The sequence below is a fragment of the Varroa destructor genome, unplaced genomic scaffold (genome assembly GCF_002443255.2).
Source record: "Varroa destructor unplaced genomic scaffold, Vdes_3.0 BEIS01000001.1, whole genome shotgun sequence".
Classification (NCBI taxonomy): domain Eukaryota; kingdom Metazoa; phylum Arthropoda; class Arachnida; order Mesostigmata; family Varroidae; genus Varroa; species Varroa destructor.
In genome coordinates, this window is record NW_019211454.1 from 65,652,521 (window position 1) to 65,675,056 (window position 22,536).

At 41.0% G+C, this 22,536-nt stretch overlaps 1 protein-coding gene across 10 annotated transcripts in view; it reads right to left on the bottom strand.

Moving 5' to 3' along the window:
• Nucleotides 1–5,950: 5,950 nt before the first annotated feature.
• LOC111255285 (neuronal PAS domain-containing protein 2-like) overlaps nucleotides 5,951–22,536 on the bottom strand; it is a 154,062-nt gene continuing 137,476 nt past the window's right edge. For 6 of the 10 annotated variants that reach the window (XM_086986690.1, XM_086986696.1, XM_022817077.2 and 3 more), the window contains 11 exons: nucleotides 20,709–21,320; nucleotides 17,551–17,830; nucleotides 15,288–15,537; nucleotides 14,631–14,828; nucleotides 14,123–14,305; nucleotides 10,559–10,721; nucleotides 9,715–9,830; nucleotides 9,316–9,520; nucleotides 8,923–9,190; nucleotides 8,471–8,697; nucleotides 5,951–7,606 (listed from right to left, as the gene is read on the bottom strand). In XM_086986690.1, the coding sequence (XP_086842816.1) occupies nucleotides 7,476–7,606; nucleotides 8,471–8,697; nucleotides 8,923–9,190; nucleotides 9,316–9,520; nucleotides 9,715–9,830; nucleotides 10,559–10,721; nucleotides 14,123–14,305; nucleotides 14,631–14,828; nucleotides 15,288–15,537; nucleotides 17,551–17,830; nucleotides 20,709–21,159 (2,472 nt within the window). In that variant the 5' untranslated portion in view covers nucleotides 21,160–21,320 and the 3' untranslated portion in view covers nucleotides 5,951–7,475. The remainder of the gene's footprint in view (nucleotides 7,607–8,470; nucleotides 8,698–8,922; nucleotides 9,191–9,315; nucleotides 9,521–9,714; nucleotides 9,831–10,558; nucleotides 10,722–14,122; nucleotides 14,306–14,630; nucleotides 14,829–15,287; nucleotides 15,538–17,550; nucleotides 17,831–20,708; nucleotides 21,321–22,536) is intronic. The other 4 variants (XM_086986679.1, XM_022817082.2, XM_086986711.1 and 1 more) reach the window with 3 other exon arrangements.

Sequence of the window (22,536 nt, forward strand, 5' to 3'; positions counted from 1 at the left end):
TCAATTAGTGTCTTTCGTAAAACCTTCTTCTTACGATAAGTAGGACAGAAATTCGCTCTTTCCACATTCAGTCATCCATAACAACGTTACCATTGGTACTATTATCATTTTAACTGTTATTTCGGTTGTTACTGTTTTCGTCTGTTGCCTCCATTGCCTCGCGTTTCTCTTTAAACGACATGATTAGATATCAATTTGTCGCTCACCGTTTCGTGTCCGGTTCGCCTCATTCCTCGATGTTTCGACTTTTCGAAATTGTCTCACCTTGTTACAGCAATAACATAATCATATATATATCAAGATCAGATATTCCTCTACTTTTACTGCTCTGTCTAGCATCAATCGCATACCCATCAATCACATCAATTCTGCACACAAGCAATGCTCATTAGGTACTGAGGCTATGGCCGAACACTCTACGTGTATGTCGCACCATCACAGGTGTTGACGATACCCAGGCAAGCGTTGCGGCGCAAGGATCTCTTTAAGCCATTGCCCATTGAGCAATACACATATCGATAAACTGTACACGACGTCGTTGAATGCCGGTTGATGCTTGAAGCTTGCCGCAGTAGCATCTTTTTCTTTTTGGCCTAATTGATTAAAAAGGTTACATATTGACCTGTCCTAATTTTGACGAAGATTACATATCGATGAAAGAATTGCTCAGAAATTGGTATCTGCTAACCACCAGCGCAGACTCTTGTGTTGGAGTATCGACAATTTCTTCGTCATCGTTCATCTAGAGATCCGAATGTATCATATCCATTAGTCCTTTGTGTTATAACACTGAACGGTGACCCTTACGATTTGGCCACCGCGCCATTAGCAGGGCTAATCTTGGTACTATTATTATATTTTATATTATTGTTTATTTTTATTTTTGATCACAGCTTATGCAGTGATTCCATCCATGGCCCTCGGCACATGTTTTAACGTGGCGCCCTCCAATAACGTAATTCTAAGTTTCTCCCTATATGACTCATAACAACGCCTATTCCCAGAGTCTACGTCTCTTTTTAGCATATCATCATTGTGAAGCCATCTTTATGACCGTATCATGTTAGTGTGATCAGTATGTAAGTTATATAAATCAACGATGCCCATTGTTACAATTTGCACACTGAAAGTTCTGCTCGGCAGTTTTCTATTGACACGCAAAGCGGAGTGAATCAAATGGTAATGATCATACGCCAGTGACTTTATAATAATAATTATGTAGCTCGTTATTTAGTGTTTTTAAGCCGAAATCGCAATTAAAGCCCAAGTTTTTTTCTTTGGCCTTCGCTTTTGCTATTACTGTACACCGTACCTTTACGTCGTGACCTTTCGACTCAGTCGATCTTGGCCATTTATTATGAATCCTTAAACATTTACCGGGCCAACCAAATAGCTGGCCCGAGCGAGAAGAATTCATTAGCGGTCAACCCAATAGACAATCAACGGAAAACGCAAGATAACAACGCATCGGGCCGCCAAAGCTGATCTCTGTTTGTATTCGTCGTTAGCTGATAACACACTATCATAATCGTCTCTGACCGTATTGCGTTAATATCAGCAAGTCTCGTACGTTGTCTATTGTTGGGGTCGTCCTTATGTCTACTATGATACGGTTACCCTGTTCCTTCCTAAAATGACGGTATTTCCTGTGTTGGGCTCAATGTCCACGCGAAAACGCGAGTGCACACTAACATTTGTGTATAATATCTACGTATATAAGGGCGGTTCGCCATGTGTAGTGCCGGGCCGAGCAGACGGACAAAGTGAGATCGGTCAAGCCTGAAGGTTAACTGGAAATGATTAGTATTCTAATGTCTTTGCCGATCTCAAGAATCGATCGAAACGTGCGTCCCAACCTCAGACTGTTCGATGAGTTTTTATAGTAATACGTGTGGCACGCCGCACGTATATTTATTCCCGGTGAATCAGCACCGGGACATTAACGACCGATTGACTGATCTGCCCGATTGAATGATGATTTATCATTTATTGCCCGACGCTCCATTATCTCAGTGAAGCAGCAAAAGTCGCAGCAAAAAGAGGTAGATCACATGTCATACCCTCGGACACTCCTGTACCAGGGCTAGCTCAAAAATAGACCTTATCCTTTTAATTGTTACGTAATACATGTCACTGGCGTGGCTTCAACCAGTGATCCCTGAGTTTTTCAGCTGGAGGTTTCATTGCCAAATCGATTGAAAAATATAGGAAGTGTAATTAATATGGTTATTCGAACGGGAAAAATCTGAATGAAAGTTTTTGGTCTTCCTTAAAAGAGATCAACTTTAGAAGGACGGCGACCTGTAGGATAACTTACGTCTTTCCTTTACTGATATATAGCATTTTTGTCCACGATGTAACTGGCATTTGTGCGTACTTTTCGATTTGGCGTATGGAGACATTTTTTAAGCATAGGTTTCTTTACGGGAGTAAGTTCTCGAGCAATGTGAGAATTTGCTGCGGCTCCTGCTTGATCTTATCAGCAGTTAATCAACAATTACCAATCGACGGTGGTATTACATATAATATAGCTTACTAACCATAATGACGTGAGGTAGACTATAAGTGAAGTCGCAGTAATGCTGAAGGGTAAATTAGCCTCCATTAGCGACATTGTTCCTAGCCAACATAATAACTGTGCTTTTCTGTCAGAGAACTGTGTGCACACCGAATAAACTTACAAATTACATTATTGTGTCAAGTTTTTCTTTGGCAAAACAACTTTTGATAGTATCGATTAGATTTTCTTAGCAGTCCTTTCACTTCCATAGTTCTATTAGAGTTGCTCTATAAATTGTCATCATATTGCATCATTGTTGAATAGTCGCAGCAGCGTATGTTTCATTTTCGCCAAATGAGACATATACTATGATTACGTTATATGAGTAAGAGCTCCACCATACAGTTCCTTTCCGAGCTGTCTTCGTTGCCACAAAAAAACATGCAAATTAATACAGTCATGTTAACTTCACCTGGCAGAAGCAATTTATGCCATCGTAAGAGAAATTTCTGATCCTAGCAAATGGGGTTATTTTTAGAAATATTCTATATTTCCCTTCTTCCTTGTTTGACTCTAAGAAATAAACAGTCCTCTTTAATCAACCGCTTTGCGGAAAAACCAACGACACAGAAGGACGACCGTGGTCCTTTCGATTCATCCATAAATTCTTTATATAAACCTCAGCGCCGCAGCGAACTCTCTTTTTTCCTACACATACATAAACCCAAACATTCAGCGGTAATACCTGCTGAGCATAACGTTTTCACTGCCCAATCCATATGTATAAATATATGAAGTCGAAGCTAAATAGCACAGACATACCTGTAGTCAGTTAAATCTCAGTGTAATGAGCTTCATGAAACATCTGGACGACATTTTGAAGCTGGGACCCGGATCCGTTAAACAACATTCTTCCGTTTCTTCTCGCTCTGAGAACGAGAGTAGGGTGTAACGGTAGATAAATGTCACAATAAGAAGCTCTGATGCGGCTAAAACAAGTCTAATATCAGGCTACTAAAGCGGACTATGTATTTTGATAGTAGAGGTGCGAGTGTACGGTGTGCTCACCGTGCTTCCATCGTCAATTAGGATAACGGAGCTTTAAGATTCTACGAATTACCGAATTCGTGCAAAGTGAGCTTCCACCCACGCTTGTTTCTGCATAACGGCTACAATCAAAGACTAGAAATTCTAGGGAACGTTCTTTAACAGAAACGTGCGTAGCGTAGTGAAACAGCATCAGTGATTAGATTCGTCTTTCTGTACAGCACAAACGATACCTACGAATGGCAGAACAAACGAAAACTGATTGGGCACAACGAATAAATTCATGGTCCTCAATAATTTAAAAATGAAAATTTTATCTCAGCAAGCTTATGTCCTGGAAGAGGGTCCAGTGGCATAGAAATATCCAATTCGTGTTTTTAAAGCGACCCCTATAGCGGGATGGTGCGTCCAATCCAAGACCTTACCTTTTCCATTATCGGATCTATCAGATAAACGATTGTTTCCAATAAATCGCGTCCTGGCAATCGAACTATTCAAGGTACATAGGAAAAGATCGCTGATAACTTTAGACAGATTCGCGTCTATATGTGTGCGGGTGGGTAGCTGTCAGTATTGCACCCTACAGTTGTGCAAAACCATAGAAAACAACAAGCGTACATTAATTCGTTTTGATAAGGGGCAATTTTATCCTATTTGGTCAACCATTAAAAACGTAACCTGAATAGGTTGTAAGCGAACGAAAAGAAGACGATTATGTACGAAAATGAGTGATTATGGGTGGACGAGGATGAAGGGTATAGAATTCGTTGAAGCGCTATGCTGAGGCAGATCTGTTCCTGGGGAGAGGCCACTAACTCGTGTCTTTTCCATGACTGCCTGTTAGTTTAGCGTATAACGTTAACTGATGCGCGACGACAGCGGAGAAATTTATGTACCCCAATGATTTGCAACGGAAATCGCAATCTGTTCAACTGACGGCTTAGAAATATTCATCCATGTCGTTTTTGAAGTCTGCTTTTTCTAATCGACTGGATGGGACGGAATCGGAAGAGCACGTGGAACGACAGAGCTTAAATGTAAACACATATATACACACACACACACACACACAGGAGTCGTATCAACGAAAATTCAACTATACAGGTATTTTTTCTTTCCTTATTTTTCCTTTCGTCTTCCTTTCTTCCTATTATCATCCATCTCAATTTATCGTTATTGTCATTGTGCTACAATATGGTCACTAACTGTATCCACATACTATGTACTTCACATATCTTTGTGTGTGCGCGCGTTTGTGTGGGTATAAGAGTACCAAGTATATTTCCCTTTTATGTTGGGCCTTGTCTTCTTGTACCATTGCTATATAATTTATATCTGCTACAACAACAGCTTGCTAAGTTATTTCATAATTTTTCAGCACTTACAAGAAGCGGTTATATATATATATATATATATTGTTATATCACGACACCGTGACATCCCTAGAATATGTTAGCTTTTAGTGATTCTCTTACTACATATTATTCATACAACAATGTACATATTCCTGTATCGCAAATCCCGGAGGAAATACTTTATACTTATACATATGTATTTTTGAGGGGGGTTTAACGACGCGAATAATCTGATAATGCCTGCAACATGTACGATGTTTTTCCTCTCATCACCAGATAATAATGACGATAAAAATCTCGTGCACACTAACAACAGGAAAATAAATAGTATATATTATATAAATCTATATATATATATGTAGGTATACACGACGTAGATACGATATACCTGTAACAATGGTCTAAGCATGTTCTCTGTATCCCTTTGATTTTAATTCGATCGCTACAGTTCTACATATCGTAGAGTTTTGTTACAGCTTATCAGTACGTTAGTGTTTGCGCTGTGATAACTGCCGCTATCGCCACTATTAGCGAAAACGTCGCGTTCTATTGTCGACCAGAAGACGGTCGTTTGAGAGAATGATATCTTGAAGCCAGCTTTACGGTAACGCTTTATCACACCAAAGCCAACATGTCCAGACACAAATGTCGGAAATAGTCGCTCATCAGATCGGCATAACTGGGTTTACGCAGACAAAACCGCCAGAACTCCCATACATATCCAACGGTCAGTGCTTCGTCAAATGCGTATGCAGGCGTATAGGGAAGATTGGCACTACTGGTCAGAGCAAAGGTCTGCACAAAATGTATGTGTTGCTATGCATTATCTTCACTCGCCCTTAACAATGCTGGCTCATTCATGTTAACTATTTGCTGTTAGGAAGAAGCTGATGTGGTTCCGATCCTGCCTGCATCTATCTAGAGTCCTATTCAAGTTTCAGTACATGAAATGTCTGCGATATGATAGTATACACGAGTAACGGATAAAACATGTTAAGCTCATTTTCACCTAATCACATACATCTACCAAAAGATATTTAGCGTACAATGCAATTTTTGGCCATGCAGTTTATTAGTTCACCTTCAATTCATAACTATTTATTATTAATCAAAAAAAGTTCAAACGGATGAGGACAAGTTACCGCATCTACGTTAGGCAACTGCTCCAATATCCCTTTCTCGTGTCCTTCCACCGTTATCGTTTTCTTTTCCCGCATCTGAACTATTTTGATACTCAAAGCTCGGAAGAATCTCCGTGTGTATTGCCTTTACATGTTCCTCCGATCCTCAGTCTCCGACTCGGTCCCCTTTGCCCCAGTCATATGCATTAAGTTCACGTTTAGATTGCTCACTTGGATCGTTTACGCGGACTCGTATATATGTGAAGGTGGGTGGATGAATGGTTGGCTATGCACTCTTCTGTATACATATTTTCATTATCCTCATCTCAGTTTCCTGCCCCGTATCTTTTTCTTGTTGGTTGCTTGGTAATATATATACATAGATGTATGCATATATATTACAGAACTGATATATAAGTTTTATGGTTTCTCATAGAGGTGCTATAAATACATTTGGATCATTTGAAATCTTTCTTCTGCTTCTTAAATATATAGGGCCATTAAAAGGCGGAAGCTGAGCATTTTTATGTACTGTGCGAGTACACAGGTATTAATCTTACCTACCGATGTATATACTTCACGAAGTTACGGTTTTTCATTCCAATCTCTTTTTGCGCGGATCTGCTAAAATACTGAAAAATATCTACAACAATCTGGTTTCAGCATTCTCTGAGGACAGTATCTAAATTTGCTTTCAGCTCAGTTTAACTTTATGACCGACCCGTTCAGACTGGTTCGTCAGTGACATTCATCATAGTAACTCCCCACTGAATTTTTTTCTACTGCAAAGATGATAGTACAATGATAAGAATCATAGATGCCGAGGGGGGCTTCCATCGGCATACAAATATACGCAAGGCCCCATGCGTAATCTAACTTTAGAATATCATTTACTTCTGTGTGTAAAATAGCTCTAATCTTTTGTCTTGTTTGCATGCGGAACAACGACGCTTATTGAGTGAATTTTCGTCTGGTCTCGCAGTCTTGTCACACTATGTAATAGCCAAAACAATAGTCAAAGACTCGTCGAACAGACACGACGGGAAGTCGATGCCAATAACTTCGATGGAAAAGAGCATTAATTGGTAACGGTATCGAATTTTCGGTATTGAGCAATGACAATATCTTTGAGTCTAATAAACAGGATTACGTAGAGTGTTTTCTGCGTCAACTCTACTGACACGGCATCGCAACTGGCCTTTTGATTTTGAGATACTTTGCTCAGAATGTCGCTGATTTTTTTGCCGACACGAATTTACGAGTTAGCCTGAAACTAACCATCGGTTGATACGACGAGCTGCCGGTCAATGATTGTAGATCAGCTGGAAGCAGTAAACAGATATGATATCGAAGATTACCGCGATAATGTGCCGCTGTGATTGAATGATGCATTGAACGTTGCGTTTTACGGGTGGATGAAGTGAAATGTACACTTCTTTGTAATGCTGTTCTTTACATGTTACGATGAACGGCATCATCGACGGGCGATGAACAGATTGACGACGGCGATCCTGACGGGGCGTAGCCTATGCTCGACCCCGATGAGTTCCGATGATGCGTTCCAACGGCGGTTAACACAGAGCCTAGAATCATGACAGAAACATCAATTTGGAATGAAGCATAAGGAGAAAGGAACCGGGGTGCCGAAACGGGCTTATAGAAGGTTCAAATATCGATTGGATTCGAAGTTAAAAAAAAAATAGGCTTCCCGCTAACAAGGATAGGGTTAGTATTGGAACATATCGTTATATCTAGGAAGCCGATTTTTGCACTAGCTCAAATTAATCTAATTTCTTTGGAAACCCTAAATTTGCGTCTTGTTTACCAGTGGACATAACCCCCTTTGTGATTACTGAATAACTAATTCAGTAGATATCTCGTCGTTTATTTGCAGAAGTCGTGTAAAGAGAATTATGAATTTTACGATTTTTATGTCTCTTTTCTTTCAGAAGGAAAAACTAGCCAAGTGTCTAGCTACTGTGTGTCCTTTATGGTATCTGCTCTATAAAGTCATCATCTGCGACGTTGAAAGTCTGAATGAAAGCGTGATAGGGCTTGAAGACAACGCTGAAGTGCTGGCATTATTTTCGAGGTTCTCGTAAGCAGAACACCATTTTTTCTAACTTAACTAAGCAAGTCAGTGCTTCTTTCATTGAAGCCTCTGAACCAATAAATAGACTATAATGGATAATTGAAGAGATCTTAGCTAATAACTTGAGTAACTCAATTAGCACAGTCATACCTTAAATTACCCAATTTTTTATGAACGCGCCGGAAATGCACCTATTTATCGAGAAATATTAGGATTTGCTCCCTTTCCAACAAATCCAATTCATGTTGGCCATATGTCTAGTCTGCCTTTTTTCGACGATTAGCTCTGACAAGCGCCGCCCGTACGCTCCAAGGGTAAATCGAATTTGATTCAAGAATCTACTGTGTATTCTTACGTTGAAAATTGCAGCTGTTCCATTTAGCCTTTCTACTTTGCAGCTGTTGCAGGTGTTGCTGATTCGACTGTCGGCTATGCATCAGCTGACGAACGTTGACATTCGACGAAAACTGGCCCTGCGTAAATTGTGTGACTTCTACGCCTATTCCGATTCTCGCATCGGAAGCGACGGGCGACGTACTTGGCATAACGGGCAGGTTTGAAACCTCTACACCATCGTTTGACCTGCGCGAAAAAAAAGGTATGTCCTAATTCAGTGCGGCAGTCGACATAGACCCCACAACCCTTTCTGGGTTCGTCTCTTTTATTCGTGGAGCGAATATAGTAATTATAGAAGACACAATATTAATTTCCACCAGAACTCGCACTTGGAAAATTAAAGTACCTTTGCTTTTACACAGGTAGAAGCCGATTTACGACCTGCATAGAAGAAAACACACTCAGTTGTACCTGCTTACGAGACTGGATGATTCAGCGTTACGAATTAGTGATTGTGCACTTGAATCCATCGTCGAACAAGCGGGATGGCTCGTGTCGCCAGAGGCACAGGACGCTCGCTCTCCGTCAGGAACGCAGGACATTCGGCCTACCGATATCTCCTCGAGATCTTCCGAATCATACTCGGTTTTGAGTTTGACGAAGCAATTCGAGCCGAGGAGTAAATTGGGCTCTACAAGGTTCTCCAGCGCTAACGGATCGCATGCAGAACCACCTGGAACTGTCATTAGCGGATTAAGCGGCAGTTAGTACGAAAGCCGGCAAAGAGCGTTTTTCGTGCCATAGTTCGATGAAGAAGATTAAACCATCAAGATGTGTGTCTGCTGATATTGAAACGCAACGTACCATGCTTGTTTAAGTTGATTTCGGTGGATTCTTTGGATCGCTGTATGCGTCTGAGGGTATGGGCATGGACTGAGCTGAAGAAATCATTTAGATGTTCAACGGTCACTGAGTTGATGTGTGGCGAAAACCGGTTGCATAACTCCTGTCGTTCACGTTCACCCTCTTCCTTCGACATTAACGTATTTACGCACACAAAGTGGTCAACCTGAAACCGTCACCCGATTTCGATTAGACGACAGACGATGGCATTATACGTTTTCTAATTAACTGAAACCAAACATCGAAAAAATGCCGTTCCAGAATACGTTCATGTAAGAGCATAAAAAAAAAATTGTTCAATAACTGAACGCTTCACGGGACAGAAATTCCTGTTCGAATACCTGTACCCATCGTACCTACCTGCATCGTGGTTTGATCATAGTGTAGGTAACCCGAGGTACGAAGATATATATAGTCATCGCCCCGCGTTCTAAGCCGATATACAACAACGCCTTTACCCGAGTGCGAAGCTAACACTGAAAACAATAACCGATAGCGTCGACTTCGGAGTCACAACGCAGCTCATGGACAAGCTAGGGGTGACATGGTTATTAATGTACACGCTGCAGGCCGTAGTTAGTCTTGGAAGCTAGTCAAGCGACAGTTTTTTATCTATTTAAATTTATTTATTTACAGTATTTAAAAACAGCGGGGGTCTTTTGACTATGTAAGTGCGGACTTTAGGGCCGAACCGAACCGATATGTGGTACGGTGGAAATATAATCGCGAATATACGTTGAATGATATGCGTGCTGGTCAAACACAACTGGGAGGTTAGCTGAAATTAAACATTTAAAGAGCTTGGAAAACCGTTTAGTCTCAGCTAGAGATCAAAGCCGGTACCCCAGGGAGTTTGGGGAATTGTTCCCCTCGTCACCACGTCAGGAAATGTTTAGAGAGGGCGCCACTTGTACCATGTGCACAATCCATGCTATGAAAAACTATGTGATTTTATTTGCGGTATTCGAGCCGTATATCTTATAACAATATTATGCTTTTTGTGACAGGTAAGCGGCTATTTCATTTCCTTGAAGCATTCTATAAACAGTGCGCATAGTACACAATACTGTGAATGGCAGTTCTTAGCTTTTTACGGCACGCATATCAGAAACGTTGCTGTCATATCATTCTGATTTGTGCGTCATTTTGTCTGTACGTACTGTCCTTCTGCAGATGAGCGTGAATTTAAGCAAAAGGTACTTACTTTGTTTTTGGGCAAATAGGGCAATAACAACATCTGACGGGTCCATGTATTTGTGGGCAGACACCCCAATGACCTCGTGCGGGAGATGGCCCGTCACCACACCAATACGATGGTCTGCGTAGATGATTGTACCATCCAACTTATGACGTGTCACGTACTCGTCCTATATTGTCAAAAAGCCGTTAACGATAGAATAGATCAGCGCGTAATTCTACGTATGCCTTGTTTTAAGCGATTCTTATTTGTCCCGATTTTTCGCGAATCGTGTGGTAGAGGGAAACAACGACGTTTTCATCGGGCAACATCGGTGTAAATCTGAAGCTTGTCCATAAACTCCATGCGAACGCTAACGGAAACACTCGCCGCCATACAGGCTAACTGTTGGAAGCTTATTATCGGTCAACAACGATCACTATAACAGCGACACTGGCAGCCGTCGATACAACCGTTAAAGCTGCGCCCCCAGTGGTGAAACGATAACCGGAACAACTCAGAGCTGATTCGGGTTAAAAAAAATTGCCCTTAAATGTTAAAAATGATCTATTGAACGATGGTGTAAAAAGGTGACTCTCAAAACAAGGTTGGGTGCATGCTCAATATATGACTTTTATTATGCGCCGGAATTCATTATTGAGTTCCACGAAATCACGAAAGTGAGCTTCAGGCACTGCTAAAACATACACTCATTTTGTAACGTAGCACCGAATGGCGCCGCCTGCTCCTAAAGTAGTTCCTGAGCGCAAAATACTCTCCGAAAACTGGCTCGACATAAAGTTTGTGTTATTAGCGAAGGCCGTAACGGCTCCACAGGTTTATTTTCTACCGCGATTGGCCACCGATATAAATCGTCAGGCGACCTGTTTTTAATGGTAACCGTGCAGGGCAACTTAATGCAGTACATATGGCTATACGTCAGCGTACGTAACGCATAAATATAAGGTAAGAAAACAAAACAAGCTGACATCAAGTACACATAATGAGCAAGAATGAGAATGCCGTTTATGGTGAGTGTCGGTAGTATCTCATCGAAAACATATGCAGTTCTAGAGTGATGGCACTAGTAATGTTGGCCTGCCTAAATAGTCACCGCCTTTCCTTCTAAAGGTCTTACATGAATCAGGGTGTAGGGTTCGTAGGACGTATGTATGCCTCTTTTTTGACTCAACTCAAAGCAAACATTTTGTTCATGGCACAGCCAAGTAGGGCAAGCCACGGCGCCCTATATATATATATATATATATAGGCAAGTACCTAATATTAGGTGACGCCCTATAACAAACGCAATCGCAGGGGCTTGACGGAAGAATGTATGAACAAGTCAAATAAACAACAATTAAGGAGTAAGTAGATAAGCTTTTTAAGATGATTATTTAGGCTCTGGTGCGATAACTGGTAATGAAGATCAGGGGGGTGAGGAGAGTGATCGATGTTCAGGAACATATGGGGTCCACTGAGTGACCACTCAGTAAGGATTTATCCAGAAGCCCCAAGCGGACTAACTGGTAAGGGGCAAAGCGTAGTTTATGGATCTGTAAAATATCAGCAAGTGTGTGGAGTAAAGGGTAAGATAAGGATGTGGAGACTTATGAAATTCCGGAGATGGCATCGCGTATGACTTGTATTTGTTGCCTTTTTTCGCACCTATAACTCGTCCTTCAGATGACCAAGCAGTAGGAAGTAGGACAGGTAGAGATTACCAAGATTCGTAAACTAAAAAAAGAAGTTGTTATATAACAAAGGAAGCAAAAGAAAAGCGGTATCATTAAACCGATTCTACTAAGGGGTAATCTGTGTTATGACAGCCACCTATTGGATGACATCAGTCATGAGCAATTGCCGCTGGGATTGACTGGCATAAGGAAGGACTCGCAACAGTACGATCACCATAATTGCGGATAGCACAGGATCGACGGCAGAAATCTTTCACGTATTCATTTGTCTACTACTGGGGCCCGAAGAGTAGGATAAAATAGTACAAAGGCATGATATGTAAATACCAGTTGCCAAGGGCATTATGATCGCACGCTCGCCAGACGAACGATCAGGTGTATAGAGACAAAATATTGGCCAAATCAGCGATGCTCCTTAACAAAGCAGGAAAAGCAAGTTTTTCAGTCTCTTCAAGGTTAGAAGGGTGGGCAAAACAGCGTTACGAAGATTGCTATAGAGGTAAAGATTCGGCGTCGGCTAACCTTCTCTCCTCAAACAATTGCATCATAATAATACAAGGAAAATCGTTTCTGAAACAGGGAAATCATTCAAAAGCTGTCCAGTTTCCCGTACGATATTTGAAGTTAACAAAAAACGAACGATTAATTACGTAGATAGACTCACATCAATAGTGTAACAGCAGCCATGGCAGACGGTAGTGGTGAAAATTTTACTTTATGGAACAAGATGACAGAAACTGTATATAAAGACACAGAATACCCGATCGATGAAAATTATCCAGATTTAATATCACTATTGTTATTATGTGTTGTAACAAGAATAGGCAGGAAGATGGAACGAAGGATGAAAAGCATTATTTTCTTCAATTCAACTACCTGAGAGGGAAATTTTTATTAAGAAACGGGCAAATTATGCTTGAATCGCTTAGTCAATAACCACATAACTATAATAATTAGCCAGTTGTTAATTTGATTGTAAATGTTAAGAAATGACACAGAAAACAAACATTTGAAACGAAAATCTGCCACGCATATAATGCTCAAATGGTATTAAACTAGCCGGGTTCAGTCGTAGCAGGAAATCAAGCTAAGTGCCTTAGTAGACTTCACATACTGTTATTATATATGTGAAGACTCTTTAGCTCACAGCCAAAATGGCGATGTTCGATAACGATACCAGGAAGAGGTGAGCACAGTTTTGCGGTGTTTCTTTTGAACGAAACTTCACGAGATGCCTTCGCCTTATAATTTCATACAGTACTGGATTTCATTATTCAACGGTGCTTAATTAAAAGTTGATGGCTGAAAGGAGTCTTACTTTCATTCAAGCAAATAAAAACCTTTGCTGTTTATTTTCCGTCCCGTCAATGACCTACTGGCATAGTATAGCGACGACTCAAAATTAATCTAACCCTAACATCATCTCAACAACGTTTCAAATTTTACGTCAAGTACTCAATGGCATTTGAGTACTTGACGTAAAAGCTCTCAAAACGATTCGAACCTAGGCCACTACGTAATTACTGCGAGTAACGGCCAAACATGTTACAGTAACACAGTATCTTGACAACTGGAGAAGACGTTACGATTTACTGTCTATGAGTTCAGTGGGTACGTGCGATATATGTAATAAAATAGTAAATAAGCGCACAACTGTCAGGTCTGTAGAGTTTACTTTCAGTCAGGGACAGGACAGAGTGGAAGATCTTCAGTCAACGTTAATTGTTACGTATTTCGCAACGCTATTTCGTATATCGTGAGACGCTCCTGCGGTGCATTAGAAGGTCGGGCATTTTTCCTACAGTTTAAATGAATTTCACCTTCTAGTTACCTGATTAATTGAATCTCAGCGGTAAAACTTTAACCAGTTATAAAATAGTCCCTGATAACCTACTCGGTTAGCGTCGGTGAGTGAAAGCTCTTTGTAGGGTGAAGCGTTCAAAATGCGAACGAAAGTCTTGAGTAAAAATCTCGCAGGGCTGAAATTATGAGCCAGAGCTGTACTGTGAGCGCTTCCCATACCGCTATTCTCTTCGAACCTAGCTGGACCTGCGATACGTCCAATCGCATAGATTGCCTGTGCGAAAAAATAATAGGATTTTACACATCGGGGTAACGCGTTTGTGGTGCAAAAAATAAATGTATATTTATAGAAACAGATAAATGACCAATATTGAAGTTATCACAGACAAACGCAGCCTACGAGAAGGTTCTAGATTTGACGATAGATTATGGGCTCTTTTTTTTTTTTTTATTTCCTAAATATAGAAAACATTGTTCGATCAATTTTCAGAGGCGATGTCCATTGAAACTGTAGCTGCATCATAGCAATACATGTGCATTTATTTGTGATCAGCAACCCAAATCAGTTACTGTCTACGAGTACAAAGTACGTCACCAACCTGATACGTGATGACTTCAGATCGTGGTTGAGTTTTTTCACGTATTCGGCAAAAAAACGAGACGTCGTCGCACACCAGTTGGTCGCCGATCAGTCGATACTGTTCTTTTGCTAAAAATAGTGATTGTAGTTTCATATGGACATTGTTTACGTCCGCTGCATGCATGAAAGTGAATAATGAGTGGCCGATCATCTCGATCTGCATCAAACAAATATTTAAGCAGACATTATTTAAATTAATGTTAGAAAATCCACAAAGCTTTGCCATTTAATCGGGCGGCAGCAGCAGCAGCAGCAGCAGTCCGCTATCGAGTTTGCTGCCTTTCAAACGACTAGGCACAACGTTTGATTAGGGTAGGAATAGGACGCTCGATGCAAGCATGTCGCGTATCGCTCGTTGTCTACCTAGTTAGCTGAATGACGTTTCGCAGAACAAGATAATTTCTTTTTCCTACTTTTAAACCTATTAAAAATCTCTGATATATGTAGATAAGATTTCTCTCGCAAACTGGGTTTATTCGCCACGCGTGGCTTCCAGTATTTGACAATCTATTCCATGAGAAAGAAGTTGTTTCGTACGTATCCGTCAAGTGTTGTCCATACGTCGGCGAAATCTTAGAAACGTCCTTACTATTGGCACGTCCTCTAGTTGACTCACATGTTGATGGCCGAGAAAACCTTCCACCGTTGGCGATACGTAGATGATCTTGCCATGCATATTAGTCACAAGAACGAAGCCTTCAAGAGCATCGATCAGCTCCCGTAGATGGTTATGATTGACATAGGCGGGTCGCCAACGTCTCCTTCGTCGGATAGGTCCAGCACTCTGGTTGTCCTGAATCACGCCGGGAAAATCCAACCTACTCACCAGCTGGGTCTGATGGAACCGAAGATGGCCTGCGCTAAGCCTGTTCAGCATATGACAAGCAGATCGATCGTACTGTGAACAGAGATCTATTTTCATTCAATGCTAAGTGCCTTTATTTAGATAATTTCAAAATGGCACAGTGATTAACTGTATGAAATATCATCTGAACGAGTTCCGACTAGTATCTAAGGTGATATAGGCACTCTACTTTTTTTTTTTTTTTTTTTTTTTTTTTATTTTCATTTTACTCCCTTAGCCAGTAGGCGTTTGAACAGCCAGATCTGACAAAATCATTTCTAGTCACTGCTATTAAAAATGTTATTACTGCATATATTCTGCCTTTCCAATTGGCGTTATTTCCGTCAAAATGGATGCCAATAAGTTTATTAAAAAAAAAAACGGTCAAAAACGCTAGTAATATAAATAAGCACTCTAATTAATAATATAGTAAGTACAGTTAAAGCACGACCCATTTAGAAGAAACTGGTCCTAACGATAAGGCTGGATCGAGAACATAGATTTTACTTATTTGAATTAGACGACATTTTTCCTTCTGCTATTTATACATCCACTAATATAAGATGTCGTTTTATACATACCAATGGCATTTACGAATTTTTTTGCACTGAGTAAATTAACTAGGAAGGAAGGATGGACAGTTATTGCGGGACGTAGCCCGCGTACGTAAAATAGAAGGTAATCTAAGCGGCCCTGACCCGATGGTGACCTTTCAAAACATGTGAGTTGGACAACGCAACCATCTGGCGGATACTTGTATAGGTAAAGGTAATAGTGGTATTCTATTATGATTTTTTTCTTCAACACTAAAAACTGATGTAATACGGAATCAGCTTCGGCATATGAAAGAGACGGACTACCCTCAACTATTTCCTAGATCACTCGAACAGATAAGCTAAATTAGTCCTAAGTCGCTCGCCTGAATGCGCCTGGCCGCGTACTTCGCATGCACTAATTTAGAAGATGCGTGACGAGCTGCCGCGCTTGATTCGGTTCGCACACAGGATCACCATAGACATACAAAGTCTACCCATTTTTACAATAAACACCGAAGTTCCAAAAACTAACTGCGCGTACCGTACAATAACCAATGCTACCTTGTTATCCCTGCTTAGTCACTTTAGGCCCGATTCATTTAGAGCCGACTTCTCAACCCTTGTCCAATACTGTCCTATCGTCTTGTTATACCGGTCCCACTATTTAGTTACAGTGTTTCTTCTTACTCTACGCCCTTTCTCCAGCTGTCGGAGTTCTCATTACGGTTTATCAGCTTGCTCTAGTTAAATCCACTGAATGTTCGAGTCACTCTTTTACTTTGTTGCATTAGTCTATTTTATCAATTGTTATCCCTTTGATTATTATTTCACTACCACGTCCACGTCATCCTGTGAAGCTGTAGCAGGTGTCACGTACATCTGCGCCAATTGCCCCGTGCTTCCGGTCCAACTCAGCCGTCACTACTTAAGTTACTACCGTTGTTGCACCGCTTTGAGGTGAAATAACTTAAAAATTCTTTGGATATATGAGGCCAATCGTAAGATCAAGCAGTAAGCAATACGAAAACACTGCCAAAAAAAAGAAAAGTCTTAATTGTTTTTCGAGTCAATTATATCCAACATCATACTTCACTCTACTGAAGAAAATGAAAAAAATCAATATGTGCGAAGATCTGGCTATTTCTAAAAAGTTAAGCTCGATTTGAAGGTAAGCTCGAAATAAGTTAACGTTTGTAAAATTTTTGGTACAAATTATTGTTCGCAGATATGATTTTTATCATAGGATATTTTTTGTGAGGGCACAAAATCGCAGATAATCATAAGGGCCATGATAAAAATTGCCCGAGATGATCGATACACGTATACGTACTTTACCGACCCACTACAACTGGTTGTTTTGTGTTCGTATAGAAGAAGAACACTTCGTAGTGGGTTCAGGCCCATATTTAGACATCGTTTAACTGTAAAAAATTTAATGATTTTCCGCGGTCTAGTATTCAATCTAATCAAGTTGTCAACTAATAAACTATATAACTTACCTAAGTATGGACGTTTTGTCTAGCCGTTTGCTTGACATTCCAACCATTGGGACCATGGTGGCCAGCTCCGAAATAGACGAGTTCAATTTGTCCCGCCGTTGTTTTTCAGCGATATTGCGCTGGATTCGTTGATTGTTACCAGCTAACGTGGCAGAATGATGACCACTTCCATGGGGGCCATGGTGACCCCCGTGGTGACTTGTGTGGTGGCCAGACCCCGATGGGCCGGCACTCGCGGCCAGTGACACCATTCCCGTAGAGACGACTCCCTTTGAAACAGCTAATGAAAAATAAAAAAAAAAAATAGAAGAATAAGTATGAGAATATAAGGAATCTAGTCTAACATCGTTTATCGCCGCTATCTTGTATCATAGCAGCTTTCAAAAGGCCTAAGAAAGACAATGTTGGCTCTCTCCCATTGAATAGTCTCCGTGCTTTTCTGGATAAGGGGTCACATTTAGGCGTATCTAGCCTCGTAATTTGTCCTTCGAGCTATCAAACATCTTAATTTTTTTTATATGCAATCATTATAGACAAAGCATTACTAGTAACACTGAACGCGGTCTGTGCACGGAAAAGCTGTTATTCGGTATCGAAAGTGCCCCTTTTGAGCTGCTTATGCAGTGCACCGAACTGTTCCGTCATGCATAATATGGATAGTAAAATTGGTTTACCCGATGACCCGACCGCCCAATTGACCGGTCCCAAAAAGGCCGCAATCAAATTGGTGTTGTAAGTCCGCGCTAAGCTCCCATTAGCAGTGGCTTTCCACTATACGGCACAATGTTGATACTGTCATGACCGTCCCATGTCGATGTTTGTAGCACATAGTAGAGTGTTAGCTTGAATAGTTCGAAGAACGAATAGGCATGCTGCCGAAATCACGTAAATCATTACACAGTTACTTATACACCTATAGCCTATTCTTCGTTGAAATTTGGAAGAGATAGGGTGGTCGAATTTAAATATGCCCCGTCTTCGTTTTCTTGTGGACAGTACTTAAAGCAACTACCTTTCTTTACTCACTAACAACCTTGAATTTAGAATTGACAGATACACAACATGACAACACAAGCAGCAATTAATTTGTTTCCAGCTAAAATCAGTTTTCGGTGCCGGTAAGTCTAATTTCTCATACAAACAACAGTAATTCTGCCGTAAGCTACGGGCCAGACGAGGATCGAATGGCTCCTTTACATACATCGTATACATTTATAGTACAATACATTAGCCTTTGTATAAAGTCCAGCCCCTAGCAAACGTGATAAGCAATTTTCCAGGTTACAAAAGGTATTATAAGGGAGTTGCGTATGAGAAAGGCAAGAGTACAAACCTATAAAAAAACAAACGTTAATCAGTATATACACATAATTAGGTCCCTTTCTAGCGGGTTGCCCTTTCCATAAGTGGTTCCATAAAAGTTTGCGTAGCAATACAATGATCGCACGCAGTATTGAACAGGATACAATGTACAACAGCAACGACGATGCTATTGTTAGCCTCCAATGATGCTCAAGTGCGTTAGACGCTTTAGAGTAAATGCATTTATATTAGTCCTATGTATTCTGCTTATGATAAAAAATGTTTTTCTTTTTTCCGACAATCTGACCAAGCTGAAATTAGCTGATCATTATCTGAGATGATCCATATCATAAAATGATGCACTTAGTTGTTCAGGCGGTCTTCAAAAAGGGGCGATGATTTCTAGATCCAAAGTTTTGTCAACGAACGTTTCTATCAAATAATCATACACTGATCGATGGCTAGCCATGGCTCGATTACTCGGGGGTAAGTGGAATTTTCCAAAAAGAATACTGATTAGCAATAGAGGTACTTGATCGTTGGGGTAATATAGTCGATATTATTGCTACCAACTATTTCGGACACGATGAAACATAGGCTTGTATCAAATAGTTCATCTCCACACTACCCTAGATTGAAGGCTGTATCATTCGCTCGCGAATGCTAATCTCTTTCTGGAAGCAACGAAAGTAGACCTACTCCGACTCATGAGAGCAAAATGGTCCTTGATTAACAACATTACGGTCTAGCGGACGACGGAATTTGTTATAACTAATGGTATATGCAACTAGTCCAATTTAGAATTGTTACCGACCGCAAAGCGACCGGCATTTTCAAATAACTCAGGAAGTGATATAATCGAGGACGTTCAACAAGCAGTCGAGTTTGTTCTATACTAGAGGCCTGTTAAAAACACGACACAGAATATAGCGTAGTCGCTAAACCTGTATTGTTTCGCGGGAAACAAGCAGCGCTTAGTCCGTGAAACGATTCGTACCGAGGAAAAGGCTTTAATAAGCGTGTACTCATTATGATCTCCCGATGAATAGGGTACAGCGAAGGACCTGCTTTCGCCACCGTTTAATAACCTTATAATGAGAAAGGCCTGTTCTTATGTATGTTTGATATTTGCCACATGCGATTGGCATCATTATCACAAGTAGAGAAAATCATTCTGAGCCAAGCTTGTAGTAAGTGCTTCAGTTCACCCGATCGCTTGATCGTCGTAATGGCGCACTAACGGAACTGTGTACTACACCTTTCGAGTCCAATGACTCCAACGACCACCCCTACACTCTACCAAGACGAACGGAACACTCGTGTCTTTCGTTCTAAGAGACATTGACTATATGAGACAGTGCCGCTATGGGAATCGGAACAGAGTTGTGCGCACCGTAACAAGGCAGGGGACAGGAACAGATACAATCAGGTCAGATAAACAAGGATTGCAACAGTAAACCGCTCCTGAAATCACGTTGAAACCCCTCAGCCGCTACCCATCGTCGCCCTTATAGGCTTCACAAATAATGAGAACTTACCTTTTTTCAGCCTTCCCGTTAACTTCTTTCTCAACTACTCTTCTGTCACTTTTTACTACGTTGCGTCTTTGGCTCCCTACTCTCATCTCCTACTTGAAGGTATTCATTTTTCACGATAACGAACGAGTGGTAGCTAGTAACTGATATAGAAATCTCCGTTTTACTCTTAATTTACTCCCTTGTTCTTTCATAGTCTTCTGTGCGTGGTTGGATCTATATAACTTTTCTATGTCAAACGCGTAAAAGAACATGGAGGGAAAACTGTGTCTCAACCTAGAAGGGTATCTGACATACGTCATGTGTGTATATGGCTTGTACCTTGACTAGAAAATGGAAGGCAGACGTCTCCTAGTGTTGACGCTATCTGCAACGCAATTTGCAACTGCTGCTGACGTTGGTAGGACGTACGCCGAGGCTGCGAAGATGGTGATGACGATGATAACTGAGCGCTCCGGGACTGAATATGAAGTTCACTCCCCACATTGCTTGCCTGTGTTACTCCCGGACTCGAGTGCTGTTGTGTCTCGCTGGTCGATGCTGTCGTGGATGACGAGGTTGCCGAGGAGGTCAGTAATGAAGATGACGATGAAAGTGACGCGTCTAAATCTGGTACGGCGTGGCCGTTCCGGGACATACTATGGGACGCGACCGTCTGGTCGACCGCAGTCGTCAGCGGACTCTCACACACCAAATCGCTGAAGGATTCCTGTTTAATATGTGGCAACTGCACGTTAGTTGTTGGCTGTAAACGATGTTGCGTAGAGAGCATTGCCCCGTGTGCATTTTTATGAAAAGCCACGTCGCCATCGCGGAACGCCAACGTGTTTAGCGTAAAGCTTCGTGACGCCGGGGCTGTTGCTGAATAATCAAAAAAGCCATCCGCCAAGCGGACACCTGCGATGGGGACAAGCCCTGCCTCACCGCCCAAATCTGCAAACGAAATTGATGCGATAGAATTCATGAAAGTCAACTAGAAATTATCCAGACACTTAGCGATCTAAAAGTATCGTTTTGAGGCTACTGATTTTATACAAATAAACAGTAGCCGATTAAGAAGAGCGAGGTAGAGTCCTCGTATCTCCTACTCAGAATTTGGCAAAGGGTACGCTTTTTGAACGCGGCTAAATGAGACGTATAATAAAATGAAAATGCAGGACAGGGTAGTACTCTCATTTTATACTTAACGCTCTATAAAGTTGGTGGCGTCTTATAGCTAGCTTAACGTCCAAGTTCTGCTCGTAAACGTACGCTATAATAATATTGTATAACATATATGTCCGTTACAATGCAGATGTGAAATGCTATTACAGCCGAACGGACTGACTTTTGTTTTGTTTGTTCATTAGTGGCCTTTAAAGGTATTGTCCGGCTTTGTACCGCTGGTCATGTAGACAGTGAGAGAGCAACGATGCAATGTTATCTTCAACGGGTGAACAATAAGACTGGAGATCGTTTCATACAAAATGAATTGTCAGTCAATCTTAACTATCTACAGTCAGTCGATAGGTTTGGTGTCAATACCACAGTCAGCAGTCGGAAGTAACTGCTTTCCCAGCAATATTGTCCTTTTATTTATGCAGCTAGCGTGTTTTCGAGATATTGCCAAAGGTCCATCTGACGGTAGACTCAACGATTCGACGGTAAGAACAAATACGCTAACAAGAAACAACTTGGTGTATTTAACTATATTTGCTAGCAGCCCGTAATTCTTGCGCTCTCAATTATTATTTCAATGTATTTACAAATTGGTCCCTCAGGCTAAATACAACACGCGATACCACAATTTTGCACTGAAAAGTTATGTTACGGGCGCTTTCTCCGAACTACTTGGGCAGGGTCAGAACCGCTAGCATGTAACGACCCATTAACTAGGACGACACTAAATAGAGCCCTATGTAGAATCACTCCAAAAGATTATATTTTTTTTTATTTTTTACCGTTCCAAATATCAACAGCTAAATGTGTGGCGTACATATAATACAGCTGGGCAGAGCACTGGCAATAAGCTCACGGTCTAGCCTAATCTTGTTCTTGATAGAATGTTTGAAGTGAAAAGAATCATACTACATTGGTCCACAATATTGCCCCTTCCGTGATTGACGAACTCTGCCCAAATGTTTGAACCCGTTTCGCCGAAACTTCGACA